Below are 13,534 nucleotides of genomic sequence, written 5' to 3' on the forward strand. Positions count from 1 at the left end.
ATTTATTTTATTGCATTTTAGGTTTTGGGGTACATGTGAAGAACATGCAAAATTGTTGCATAGGAACACACGTGGCAGTGTGATTTGCTGCCTTCCTCCCCATCACCTAAATAATATTTTTCACAGGCAAAAACTTTCATCAAAATGACATTAAAAGAGAAAACTAAGAAATGGTTCGCATAGCACAGATTTTTATGTTTTGCTCCAAACAATAACTTCAGTAATTTGTCTGGGAATAGGCATGATTTCTCAGAATGCTTTTTGTCCTGCTACAATATTGATGTCTCTGCCCACTGGCATTTTGTTGGTTATTTAAACAAGATTGCTCTGGCTGGAAACTTGGAACCTGTGTTAGAATTCACCTCCTGTGTACTCTGAGATAGATGCTCTACCTCTCTGTGCTGTCATTTCTTTTATGTCTGAAAAGAAACTCATGCCTGCTGCCCTATCTTATGGATTGTCCATGGAAAACAATTAACAAAAGTGATAACTAAGCACTCTTCCCCCAATCAAATGCAGTAGTTCAGTTTTGTATACATTAACCTCATGGTATTTTAAATCAATCAGGGAAATAGGCACTCACCTCCTCAGCCAAGCTGATTAAACATTTATGCCAACAGAATAGAGAAGCATGCTGATACTTTTCATTTCACCCATTAACTTCGTTCCACAAAGAAGAGAGTGGACTGCTTAACAAACACGTGCAAGCTCATTTAAATGGTATAGACACTTATCTTCATGTAAAGATAGTAGTATATATGATAGATGACCTTAAAATCATATCCAGCCCCATGATTTAGATCTATAATTTTGTATACTTTTTAGGTGATTAAGGAAGAATTCATTGATAAAAATGGGAATCCTTGATTGCACGCTGGTGCTGCTGCTGCAAAATGCTGCTCAGCCCACTGTGCTCTCAGTTGGGTTGACAAAGTCATCCCTATCCAGAGCCTCAAAGGCCACCTGACATTGTTTTGGTTGGAAACATGACTGACAACAGCCATCTGGGCTCCTCAGGGTGCTAAGGTGGCCCGTGATGCCTCCCCCAGTCCTTCGCAACACCTCTAGCATACCCAGCGGCCGCTTCCCAGTGTGCATTACACGAAGGTGGATATCAGTTCTGAGGAAGGTGTGCCTCCTGTGTCCTCCTTGGAACAGAGGGCGGCCCTGAGTAACCTGCACCATGTCAGGATACATAGGCAGAATTCTGATTCAGTGATTCTGTGTCTATTGAGCTGATGAAGGTCTTTAAGTCTAGTAGAAAAAGCTCAGGCTCCCTTCTCAAAAGAACTGAAGTGCAATTCCTAACTTAGTCACTAGCTCCACTAATTCACCCTGTTATGAGCTCATTGTTCAATTTTCTGAGCCTCAGTTTCTTCCCAAGTAAAACAGATAGCTGGAAACAGGGTTGTATTAAATAAAACAACCAGTCTAAATTAAGGGACTTAATAAGTATTTGGTTTCTCCTTGATTATTAAACCCATTGGATTTATTCAGAGCTAGGTACAGTTGTTAAGTTAGTTCTTTCCATGAAACAAGTACATTATCCACAATAAAATATTCTTTATTGCCCCTTCTCGCGAGGCGAGAGCTGTGCAAGGCAAGGGTCTCGGACGCTGTTTCTGGTTTTCATCACACAGACAGACCGGCCCTTCTGCAAAGATGGTCAACGTACCTAAAACCCGAAGAACCTTCTGTAAGAAGTGTGGCAAGCATCAGTCTCACGAAGTGACACAGTATAAGAAGGGCAAGGATCCCTTGTATGCCCAGGGAAAGAGGCGCTATGATCGGAAGCAGAGTGGCTATGGTGGGCAGACAAAGCCAATTTTCCGGAAGAAGGCCAAGACCACAAAGAAGATTGTGCTCTGGCTGGAATGTGTTGAGCCTAACTGCAGGTCCAAGAGGATGCTGGCCATTAAGAGATGCAAGCATTTTGAACTGGGAGGAGATAAGAAGAGAAAGGGCCAAGTGATCCAGTTCTAAACTTTGGGATTTTTTCTTTTAACATTGGAAAAAAAATGTTGAAGCCGTAGAAAAATTACCTGTTGGAAAATAAATACAGTGATATTCTTACGCAAAAAAAAAAAAAAAAAAAATATTGACTGGATAGAGATGAACTAATACAGACAATGAAAGCATATTTTGGGGATGAGCCTGCCAACTCCACTTTGATATTTTTGTTGTACAAAAGCAAAGCCAGATGGAAATGATGAAGTGGTGAAGCTGGGTGCTTATATATGAGGCCAAGGTATTTTTTCACTAGTTTTTAACCATGGAACTATTTGGCACCTTCCCTGAGTTATAGGAGAGAGCTTCTGCTCAAAGTCTATAGGTCACACAGCCCCTACCTGGACCCCAAAAGTCCTTTAGCGAAACCTGACTTTGAGTTAAAAGCAGAAATCGGTTGCGAGCATCTGCTCTGGAGGCGTCAGATAACACTCTTGCTTATCAAACCTTGATCAGAGAGGATGCCAGAAACATATGGAAAGGCCTTGCCCCTCTGACCTTCCCACTATAATGTTTGGAAATGAGGGGGTTCAGGGGTGCTTTAGGGGAGGCCTGAAAAAAGAGGTTAGTGTGCCTAAGTTCAGTCCTGCACACATTTATCAAGCTGGTCCCAAATGGTAGACATACTGCCAGGAGCCTGGGTGGCATTAGGACCATCACAGAGACCAGAAGACACTTAGTCTCTGGAGCCACAATCTCCAAAGAACCAGAATCTTGGTAAATTCATATTCATACATTTGATTTATACATGACATGCTCTGTGCCTGTCGCAAACCGGTCCCGCAACAATACAGCCATTAATATTTTTTGTTGTTTTCTATGTGTGAGCTCACAGAATTCTAGGCATTGTATACAATATAATCATAAGTAGTTTCATATTCAGAATTGCATCAGATCTGAGCTCTTATTTACCTAATTTAAACCATAGTCTAATTTATGTGGTAAATCATGACAAAGAGAATGATACACAGTAGAAACTCATAATTTGTAAATTTTGGAACTGATTTTACGATTAAATGGGATGATTCATGAAAATTACCTAGTTCAGTGCCTGGCCCATTGTAGGTTCTTTGATTCACATTGGGCATTACCAAGATTTGTACCAAATCAGCAAATGGTCCCTCGAAACAGGCCAGCAAGATCATGAGTATAATCAGGCAATAATCAATAAAATTATGGAATTATTGTGTTAGAAGGGAATTTGAACGTTCATCTGATCTCTCCTTGTAGCAAACATAAATATGTCAGCCTTACTTCCAGTCCAGTTTCTTTACTCTGTCTAAGCATATTCAGGATGAATCAACTTTTGATTTTACTCTTCATGAGTGCCTAAAATCAGAATTACACCTATATATTGTTTTTCAATAAACTGCATATAGTAGCCAGGGAGAAATGTTTTTCCTCTAACTTCCCAGTCCAACTTCAAACAAAAAGTATCCTTATAAAAAACTGGCCAGACACAGGTATATATCTCGGAGGGTTGTCCTGGTTTCTTTTTAAATTAGGCAATGAATATACTTCTTGACATACACACACAAGATTTGTGGCAAAACACCTTTCTTTCATGTAACTGATTTTCCTTTAATCCCTACCTTAATGTATATCATTCTTAATGCATAATCTCAAATGGGCTTTGAACTGGCACATGCTAACTTTGAATAATGAAGAAAGAAATGACAGTTTACTTTATAGCTGGGCTCAGGATACATGGGGTTGAGGGGCATTGGCAGTATAACTGTTCACCTTTCACCTTGGCACAAGCAGGTAAAGTACAAAAGGAAGTGATTAGTAAGAGGTGACAATAAGTTAAAACCCAGAGGCTGAGTGTTCCTGATGCATTTGCATTCCTCGATTTGTAAGGCAGTGTTTAAAATAAAAAACCATCACCCAGACAGAAAAACTGCTATAGTTATATCACAGCACACTGAGTTGCAAACCTTTTAATGAAACACATAATTCTTGGGTTGTCTGCATCATACTATATTCTCATGCAAAACACTTTAATGCCTGGTGTAAATTACTTTAGACTTTCTTAGTGTGTATTGCATTTTTTAATCATGGATGTTCAGTTCTATTTTCCATTTGGAGTCCAGGAGAGCAATATCCAAGTAAAGCCAGATGAGCTCCATACCTCCAGCCTCTCCTCTGCTCTCACTCTCCCACCACTACCCTTCTTTCCTCCCTACCTCTAGGACAACTACAGTTGCCGGTTCATCTTTAGTTGGAGGGTATAATCTGGTGCTTGGTCAGAAAAGTGAACAAAGGCTGCTTTTCCCTGGACAGGATGTTGGACAAAGGATCACCAGCAGTGCTCCAGCCCACTGCGCACCAGGTCCATCTGCAGAAAAATGAGGTTTGCTGAGCAGAGTTCTATCCTCTTCAAAGCAGGATATGGTAGAATGGTCACAAAGAACTGCTCATACCCCATCTGCCTTCTGAGAAGGACATAGCTGAAGGAAAATTAAAATAGTCATATAATATGGCCTAGGCCTGGGCCCCGAGTATGTGCTAATTGTTCAATTTTCTGAGTCTCAGTTTCTTCACCAGTAAAATAGATAGCTGGAAACAGTATACACATCCTACCGGCCCGACCCTGACTCTTACCTTGGTCATCTTTCTAAAACACCAGTCAGACCAGACGTTTCCCAGCATATTGACCATCTTCCATGTTTCCCTCTAAGGCAGACTTAATTATTCACATCATCCCCTAAAACACTGTCTATACGCCTTTTGTTTGTTAGTTTGGTTTTTGAGATGGAGTCTCACTCTGTCATCCAGGCTGGAATGCAGTGGCACGATCTCAGCCCACTGCAACCTCTGCCTTGGGGACTGAAGTGATCCTCCTGCCCCAGCCTCCCAAGTAGCTGGGATTATAGGCATGTGCCACCAGACCCTGATAATTTCTTTGTAATTTTTTTTAGCAGAGACAGAATTTTGCCCTTGGTGGCCAGGCTGGTCTCTAACTCTTGACCTCAGTTGATGTGCCTGTCTCAGCCTCCCAAAGTGCTGGGATTACAGGCATAAACCGCTGCACCTGGCCCCCCATATGACATTTTTTTTTTTGAGATAGAGTTTCACTCTTGTCACCCAGGCTAGAGTGCAATGGCATGATCTCAGCTCACTGCAACCTCTGCCTTCTGGGTTCAAGCAATTATCCTGCCTCAGCCTTCCGAGTAGCTGGGATTACAGGTGCCCACCACGATGCCCAGCTAATTTTTGTATTTTTAGTAGAGACAGGGTTTCAAATGTCAGTCAGGCTGGTCTCAAACTCCTGACCTCAGGTGACCCCCCTGCCTTGGCCTTCCAAAGTGCTGGGATTACAGGTGTGAGTCACCCTGCCCGGCCCCCCATATGTCTTTTTAACAGCAAGTGTCACAATGGACCATAGGTGGTACACAATGTTTTCTTCTACAATCTGTAAGCACATCTGGGACCCAGATTTATTCATCTAAGAATCCCAGGACATAGCATTGTGCTGGCATGCGCAAAGTTTGCTAAATGAATGAATAATATATTCTTTGGAGAAAGATGCCAGATTTATACATTGCCGTTTAAATCGTATGTATTTTCACTTCACGGTCTTGAAATTGTGTAACAAAAATAGAAAACACCCTGTGATGGTGACAGAATTCCATATTCTGTGTTCTGAAAAATATGTAATAATAGTAAAATATTGAATGTGATTATTCATTTTTAATTCAGGAGATTGGCGACATGGCTGCATTTGCGATATTTTTGGTGGTGGGAGCGAGGGTGAATGAAGAATTTAATATATTCTGTTCAGGGTTCCCCTTTTTTTTCTGATGGAAAAAAAAGTAGCTTTTACTTATTTATCTGTAACCTTTGTAGGGCTCTATTTTTTCAGCTGGTTCTTCCCATCCAGCTCCAGGGTCTAAATAGGGGGTTGGTCCACAGCTGGCTAAGGCCCTGGATAGGATGAGTGCTGGCACTTATTCCTGTGACTATTGATTCTGGGGCTGTGCCAGGTCTCTGGGGATTGGAAAGATTCCCTATCTTAGACTACTTGGCTACAAAAACTTGTCCTCTAGCTCTTGCCAACTAAAACACAGTAGGAGAAAATGTTGTGTGGCAACCGGGTATAAACACAACAGTTGGAACGCTTCAGAAAGAAGTTTGGATTTCCTGGCTAAGTGTATTCAATGTTAAAACAACAATAACAGTGTTAAAAACACGTTTGGGGATTGTTAGAATGCCTTACCCACTGGTTCTGATTATTATGCTTAGAGGCTTATTGGATATAGTGGTGTCTCTGAGAAATATTTTCTTAGTGAGTATGTTCAAAGTTATGTCTACACAGACAAGTTAAGGTGAAGAAATGAATTAAAATAGCCTCCCAAATAAGGCAGATACAAGGTTTGTTAAACCAACACTGAAACAGGAGTAAAGAGATGTGGGTTCTACTTTTGTCTATAACCTGATGAGCTCTGAGAGTTCACGTAAATCATGTCTCTTATTCTCAGTTTTCTCATCTGTAAAATGGGTAGGTCACTCACAGAAGTCTCTGAAGTGCCTCCTATAGTACTAAAGCTTGATGAGCTTTGCTGTCCTCTGAAATTGACCAAATGTCTTCAGTCCACTATGTTTGCGCTTGAGTAGAGTTGAAAGCCTCTTAGTTTTTAAATCATGGCTTTTGATGTTGGTGCAAGGACAGAAAATCTCATTAATTTTTCACCCAGGGAGTACCTAGTGGGGCAAGGTCCTGTTATGGGTTGAATTGTGTGTCTCTACCACCGACCCTTCCCCCAAGAAAATATATGGTATATTGAAGTCCTCTCCCCAGTTCTTGGAAGTGTAACCTTAATTGGGAATAGGGTCTTTGCAGATAAAGCAAGTTAAGATAAAGTTAACATTTCACCTCTCTACATGTCTCATCTCACTTAATCCTCACAAGACCTCTACACATGTCATCATTGCTCCCACTTACAGGTAAAGAATCAGAAGTGCAGAGAAGTTAAATAATTTTCTAAAAGCCTGTGACTAGTAAGGAATAGAGCCAGGGTTCAAACCCAGGTATATCTGCCTCTAACACCTGGGTTCTTAGCCACTAGTCCATCTGCCTTCTGTAGAGAGGTTATCCAGCCATGCGTAATTCAGAAGGCACTCGGATCTGAGAGTGTATCGTGCGTCATGCCCAGTCAAGTCTCCAACCAAATAAAATTTTTTTACCAGGTCAAGATGACTGATGTAAAGCTGAAATCAGAGCCAGGTGCGCTGGCTCAAACCTGTAATCCCAGCACTTTGGGAGGCCAAGGCGGGCACATCATGACATCAAGAGATCGAGACCATCCTAGCCAACATGGTGAAACCCCGTCTCTACTAAAAATACAAAAATTAACTGGGCATGGTGGGGTGTATCTGTAGTCCCAGCTACTCAGGAGGTTGAGGCAGGAGAATCGCTTGAGCCCAGGAGGCAGAGGTTGCAGTGAGCCAAGATCGTGCCACTGTACTTGAGTGAGACTTTGTCTCCAAAAAAAAAAAAAAAAAGATGAAATCATGTAAATTTGAATACAAATAGATTATTTTCCACATTGTCAAAGACTGTCCAAACAACATCGTTTAATATTTACCAAATGCCCACTGCAATTTGAGCAGAGGGAGACACTGTCATCACACACTGTCATTTCTCAGGGTTTCAGTTTTGGAAACAAAATAGCAACTATTCTGTAGTAACAGGTAATGATCCTGAGAGATAGATATTATTCTCACTCTATCCCTATCTATATATCTATTGGATAAGAGGGAGCATTTCGCAGATACAATTCAGATTTATGGGTAACATAAATCCAATTATTCTTAAATACGATTTGTCTTTGTTGTCAGACCAGTTCTGGAGCATTCTTAACTCTTTGTCTATGTTTACCTAGCCAGTCCCATTTGGTAAACACCACCCAAGCAATGCTCTCAAACACACTGTCTTTTAGAAATCAATGTAAATGTAATTCTACCAACATCAATTAAGATAATAAGATCTGAAAGGTCTTAATGCTTCCAGACATGCTATGAATAATAGCTGTAAATGCAACTCAATGATTGATTCAACTGATGACAATGAAGGTCCTGGGGAAAATGAGCTATTTGATTTTCTCATATACCCTGGTACATTCTAAAGTACCTTTAAATTTGAGAGTGGCTCTCAGGCTTATTGTGGTATTACTACACACATTTTTGGAGTGAAGCCTGCAAAAGGAGAACACATTGCAAAAGTAGGGAAACTTGATTTCATTGCTGTGTCCCACTCCTCTGTCATAGAGTGACTCTAAATCATCAACATGTAGGTTTTATCTATTCCCTTTAAATACGTCTGCTTACTTCCTAAGGGTGTCGTAACAAACTAGTAAGGCTAAAAACAACAGAAATTTTTTGTCTCACAGTTCTGGTGGCCAAAGTCCAAAGTCAAGATGTTGGCAGGGTGAACTTGTAGATGCATCACTGCAAGCCTCTGTCTCCACAGGACTTTATCCCTGTGTCTCTGCATCCTCACACAGCTGTCTTGCAAAGACACCGGTTATATCCATCCTACACCAGCACAACCTTGCCTTAACTAACTACATCTGCAGTGACCCTATTTTCAAATAAAGTCACATTCTGAGATGCTGAGGTTAGGACTTCAACATCTCTTTTGACAGAGGATGGACATAATTCAACCTAAAAAGTTCAAGTAAATAAACATTAGAATTCATATCTCTGTAGCCGTTAAGTTAAAAGTCAGGCAAAATATTTACCAAAACTATAATAGAGGATATGAAAGTTTTGATTATAAGTAGTATTTGCTTATAAGTATCTTTTTCTCCTTTTACATTTTAAGTTATAGTTAATACCAAAAAAGAAAGAAAGAAAATATCAGATAAGGAAAGTACTATGCAGTGGATTAAAATATGGTGATGTGACAAAAAGTAACTGTTGGCTTCCTTGAATTAGAATATCAAGGAGGAATTCTTCGGTGTGATGACGTTTAAGCTGAGATCTAAGTAAAAAGAGGGAATCAGCTATATGAAGATAAGAGGGAAAACTTTCCAGATTAAGAGATGAGAATATTCAAAGGCTCTAGGCGAGGCAAGCCTGGCAACTAAAAGGTTGGTGACTAGAATTTCATAGGCAAGGACTAGCTGGAATCACAGTTTAGAATGGGCTTTATCTCTACAGAAGAGGGTTTATATTTTGTTTTAGGACCACTGAGATACTATTTGTGTTAGTCCATTTTGCATTGTATAAAAGAATTCTTGAGACTTGGTCATTTGTAAAGAAAAGATGTTTATTTGGCTCATGGTTCTGCAGACTGTAAAGAAGCTTGGTGCTTTCTTGTTTCTGGTGAGGCCTCAGGGGGCTTTAATCATGGTGGAAGGTGAAAGGGGAGCAGGCACATGGCAATAGAGAGAGCAAGAGAAAAGGGGGGAAGTGCCAGACTTTAAGCACCTCTGAATGAATAGAATGAGAACTCACTCATTACCCTAGGGAGGCATCAAGCCATTCATTAGGGACCCACCCCCATGACCAAACACCTCTCACTAGGCTCCACCTTCAACACTGGGGATCACGTTTCATCATGAGATCTGGAGGGGATAAATATCCTAACTATATCATTATTGGAGGGTTTTCATCAGGAGAATAACATGACCTGCCATATATTTCAAGATAACTGTGGTCACCATGTGGAGAATGGAGATAGGGACAGATGAGATGCAGGGAAACAATGAGGACTGGATTGGCAGAAGTGGAGATGGGCAAAAGCACCGATTTGGGATGTGCTTTAGAGGTGGGCTCTACAGAGTGTATTGAAGAAGTGGATGTGAGAAAGAAGGAAGATGATGCCAATATTTTTGGTTTGGACAACTGAATGGAATATAGTGCATTTTAATGAGATTTAAAAAATTGCGAAGGAACAAATTTGGAGGGGGATGTGTGAATCACAGGATTTCCTTCGCTAAGGTTGAAAAATGCATATCAGACAATCATGTGAATATTTTAATAGGCACTTTGTCATATAAGACCTCGTACTTCGTAAAAACATGAAAAAATTTTCTCATGTAATATAGTCAACTCTACATTAGTCAAGACACATTCTCTAGTTGGTAAATTTTGTCAGCCATTTTTTTGTGGCCTCTTTCACTTTTCTTCCTGTTTATTGAATACTCAGTCACTTACTATTTGCTGTGTGTGTGTGTGTGCTGGCTATGTGGATGAGCACAGTACTGGTGGCTAACACTGCAGATATAGGTGATTTTCTATGAATGTTTGCAGAACAATTGAACGAATGACTATACTTCTCAGGTTCCTATGAGCCTTAAGTCCTGATAGAATGACTAGTCTAGTACAGAAAATAATAAATATACTTTAATAACTAAAATACAAAGTAAAAAGTGGTGAGTTGAACAGGAAAAAATCCTAATTAAAGATTGTGGGAATTCAGAAGAAGTTAGGGGATTCCAGAAAGACTTTATTAGAAATGTGGCATAGTGACATGATATTAATAGAATACTATTCAGTAATGAAAATGGAGAAACTAAAACTATATGCAGCAACATGGATAAATTCCAGAAACATAATTTTGAGCAAAATAAGCCATACAAAAAACTAAACACTGTATAATTTCAATCATGTGAAGTTCAAGAAAGGCAAAACTAAACTATGGTGTTAGAAGTCAGGAGAGCAGTTACCTGTACTCTGTAGAGGAGTTATGACTGGTAGTGAGCACCAGGGGAGTTCTGACGTTCTGCTTCTATTCTGATCCTTTGGTTTTGTTTGTATAAGAGTGTTTACTTCGTAAAAATTTACCTACTTGTATAATTTTGGTTTATGTACTTTTTCTTCCCTTCTCCTTTATTTTTCTTTCGTTTTCACTCAGCCCTCTCTTCACAAAATGTGTATCTTTTAAATGTGTATTACATCAAGAAGTATGAAGTGTCTAAGATTTTACTGTATTTGCAATCCTGGAATAGTTTTATAAATGCTGGCAGAAGACATGATATTCCTAGGTCAGAGACAAAATAGTTGATGACTCATAGCATGGCAAATAGCATGAGTTTTATGTTAGCTCTGGTCCCTTTGTTCTTCCTCCCCAGAATTGCACAGAAGAGGCTACATTGTATGCTGTACATGTAATGGGTTTGTGTCATGGCTGAGGAACCTCAGGTTTAGAGAACGCAAATCCTTCATAATGAGATATAAGCAACATGCTCTACCTTTGCCCTGGAGGGAAATGATATCTTTGCTATGGCAAATAATAAACCTGTCCTATGCTTGGGAGGGAGACGCCGTCAGTCTTCCAAAGCTGTTCTGTATACAAACATCCTTGGAAAGATAGTCCAGAACAAAAGTTGTCAGTGCCTCACTGCTCACAGGACATGCAGAAATATGAGAGAATTCTGGAGAATTATCACATAACAAAACATACATCAATAAAATGTTTACACTTCAAAATCTTTGGTGCTTTAGCTAGGCCTTATTTGGGCATAATCAAATTGAGGGAAAATAACTTTTACATGAGGGAGGGTGAACAGTAGAGCAGGCGGGTTTTCTGACCTGAAAGGTCTTCTGACATGGGAAGTTGAGTAAAATGAAACTCAAATTGCCAATTTTACTATCTTTTTTACTGCTAAGGTTTGTAGAAGGGAAGAAAATCACATTAAACAATGAAACAAAAATTTAAGGAATCATCTGTGAATCTCATTTATCTTTTGCCCAACTCCTCAAACTGGGCAAGAATTTGTATTATTTAAGAGTTGAGATTTAGAAAATATTTCCATCATACTATATGCACAGTTCAGTGGATTTTATTTTGAAAATAAACCATGAAATAGAGAAAATAATAAACTCAAAATGCCTTTAAAAGTTTTTTATTTTCATAATCGAAATTTTTATACCAAAATTATATTGGTCCTAATTAACTTTACTTTGAAAGACAAATCTCTAAATTCCTCTTGTCTTATTCACAATAAATCTAGATGATCCACTAGCATTTAAGCAGAAATGTAATCTCCTTAATGCTTAACAGTTTATTAATATTTTCTCTCTGAAATATCCATTTTTATGCTACCTAGGTAAGAGTATGGAAGTGAATATTAAAATCCCATAACCATATTTTGGTGCTGATGCTGCATTTTCACGTTTTATGATCTTGAGCTGTTTGATTGAACGGCAGTCTGCTGTTTAATCAAGAGCCATGTGTTATTCTACATAAGTGTACTGTATTATAAAAGTGAATGTAAAATTAATTTCAGGATATATATGTTTAATTACACAGTTTCATGTTACATATCTGAATCAAATTGTGCATTGCCTTTTAATATCTTTAAAAAGTTTGGAATTAATTTAAGCAATGAAGCTTGAGATCTTTTAAAGGAGGCTTTTCTCAGATCATAACTCAGTTCTTGAAGTTGGGTCCTATGAGGTTTTTGCAATTTAGCTTCTCGGGTGTGGACGTCAAGGGATATTACATTTATTGAATGTTTGTTATGCACCAAGCAATGGGATAAATGGTTTATATATATCATCTCATTTTAAAGCCTAACAAAATTCCATGAGGTGAGTGTAATTATTCCCATTTTATAGATGAATAAACAAATCAAGAGTGAATTACTTTAGGTCACCCTGTTAAGTAGTGGAACGAAGATTTATATCCAGAACTATATGACTCCATGCTAAAATTATTTTTTAAAAATAGGACTTGCATATGGGTAAGGAAAAAATATTGGAAGGATGAATGTGTACCATTATGTTAGCAGTGGTAGTTTTAAAGGTAATTTTTTTTTTAAGATGGAGTTTTGCTCTTGTTGCTCAGGCTGGAGTGCAGTGTCACAATTTCAGCTCACTGCAATCTCCACCTGCCGGGTTCAAGCGTTCTCCTGCCTCAGCCTCCCAAACAGCTGGGATTCCAGGCATGTGCCACCACACCCAGCTAATTTTGTATTTTTAGTAAAGACAGGGTTTCACCACATTGGTCACGCTGGTCTTAAACTCCTGACCTCAGGTGATCTACCCATCTTGGCCTCCCAAAGTGCTGAGATTACAGTCGTGAGCCACCGCACCTGGCCTAAAGTTAACTTTTAATTCATCAGTTTGCTATTCTATATTTTCTGAATTGCTGATAATGTATAAGTATATGTATTTATTGAAATGTAGTACAGGACTTAAAATGATATTGAGGCATCGTTAAGGAAGATAAATATTAATGGCAAGGACTCCCCTAAGCTTTATCTTGACCAGGGAAATTTGAGCCTGGTGGTCTTCTGAAAGTCAGAGCTATGAGGCCATTGCTGGAGACCTGATGATCATGGGCTGAGAGTATGCCTCCCACAGAGACCTCGAAGGCCAAGTTTTGAGCAAAAGATAACCAATGCAGGGCTCTACTTCAAGCTGAAAAAGTTCTAGTGGGTCGACCTCAGATGGCTTGATTCTTATTAGGTCATGGAAATAAAAACAACCCCTGCTTCCCTACCACCACCACTTTTTAAAAATTGCCCTAATTTATAGAGATCACCTGGAGTCATTCCACTAACCTGTCTATTAA

The 13,534-nt window shown here is 39.3% G+C and overlaps 1 protein-coding gene across 1 annotated transcript; it reads left to right on the forward strand.

The window, feature by feature from the left end:
* The first annotated feature begins 1,584 nt into the window (after positions 1-1,584).
* On the forward strand, positions 1,585-2,096 carry LOC108307315 (60S ribosomal protein L36a-like). Its single transcript, XM_017532644.2, has one exon. The coding sequence runs from the start codon at positions 1,663-1,665 to the stop codon at positions 1,981-1,983; it is 321 nt and encodes a 106-aa protein (XP_017388133.1). The 5' UTR covers positions 1,585-1,662; the 3' UTR covers positions 1,984-2,096.
* The last annotated feature ends 11,438 nt before the right edge of the window (positions 2,097-13,534 follow it).

The sequence above is a fragment of the Cebus imitator genome, unplaced genomic scaffold (assembly GCF_001604975.1).
Source record: "Cebus imitator isolate Cc_AM_T3 unplaced genomic scaffold, Cebus_imitator-1.0 Scaffold78, whole genome shotgun sequence".
Taxonomy (NCBI): Eukaryota; Metazoa; Chordata; class Mammalia; order Primates; family Cebidae; genus Cebus; species Cebus imitator.

What these genes read in the sequence shown, in the direction of transcription:
- LOC108307315 (XM_017532644.2), top strand. Translation starts at nt 1,663, where the DNA reads ATGGTCAACGTACCTAAAACCCGAAGAACCTTCTGTAAGAAGTGTGGC.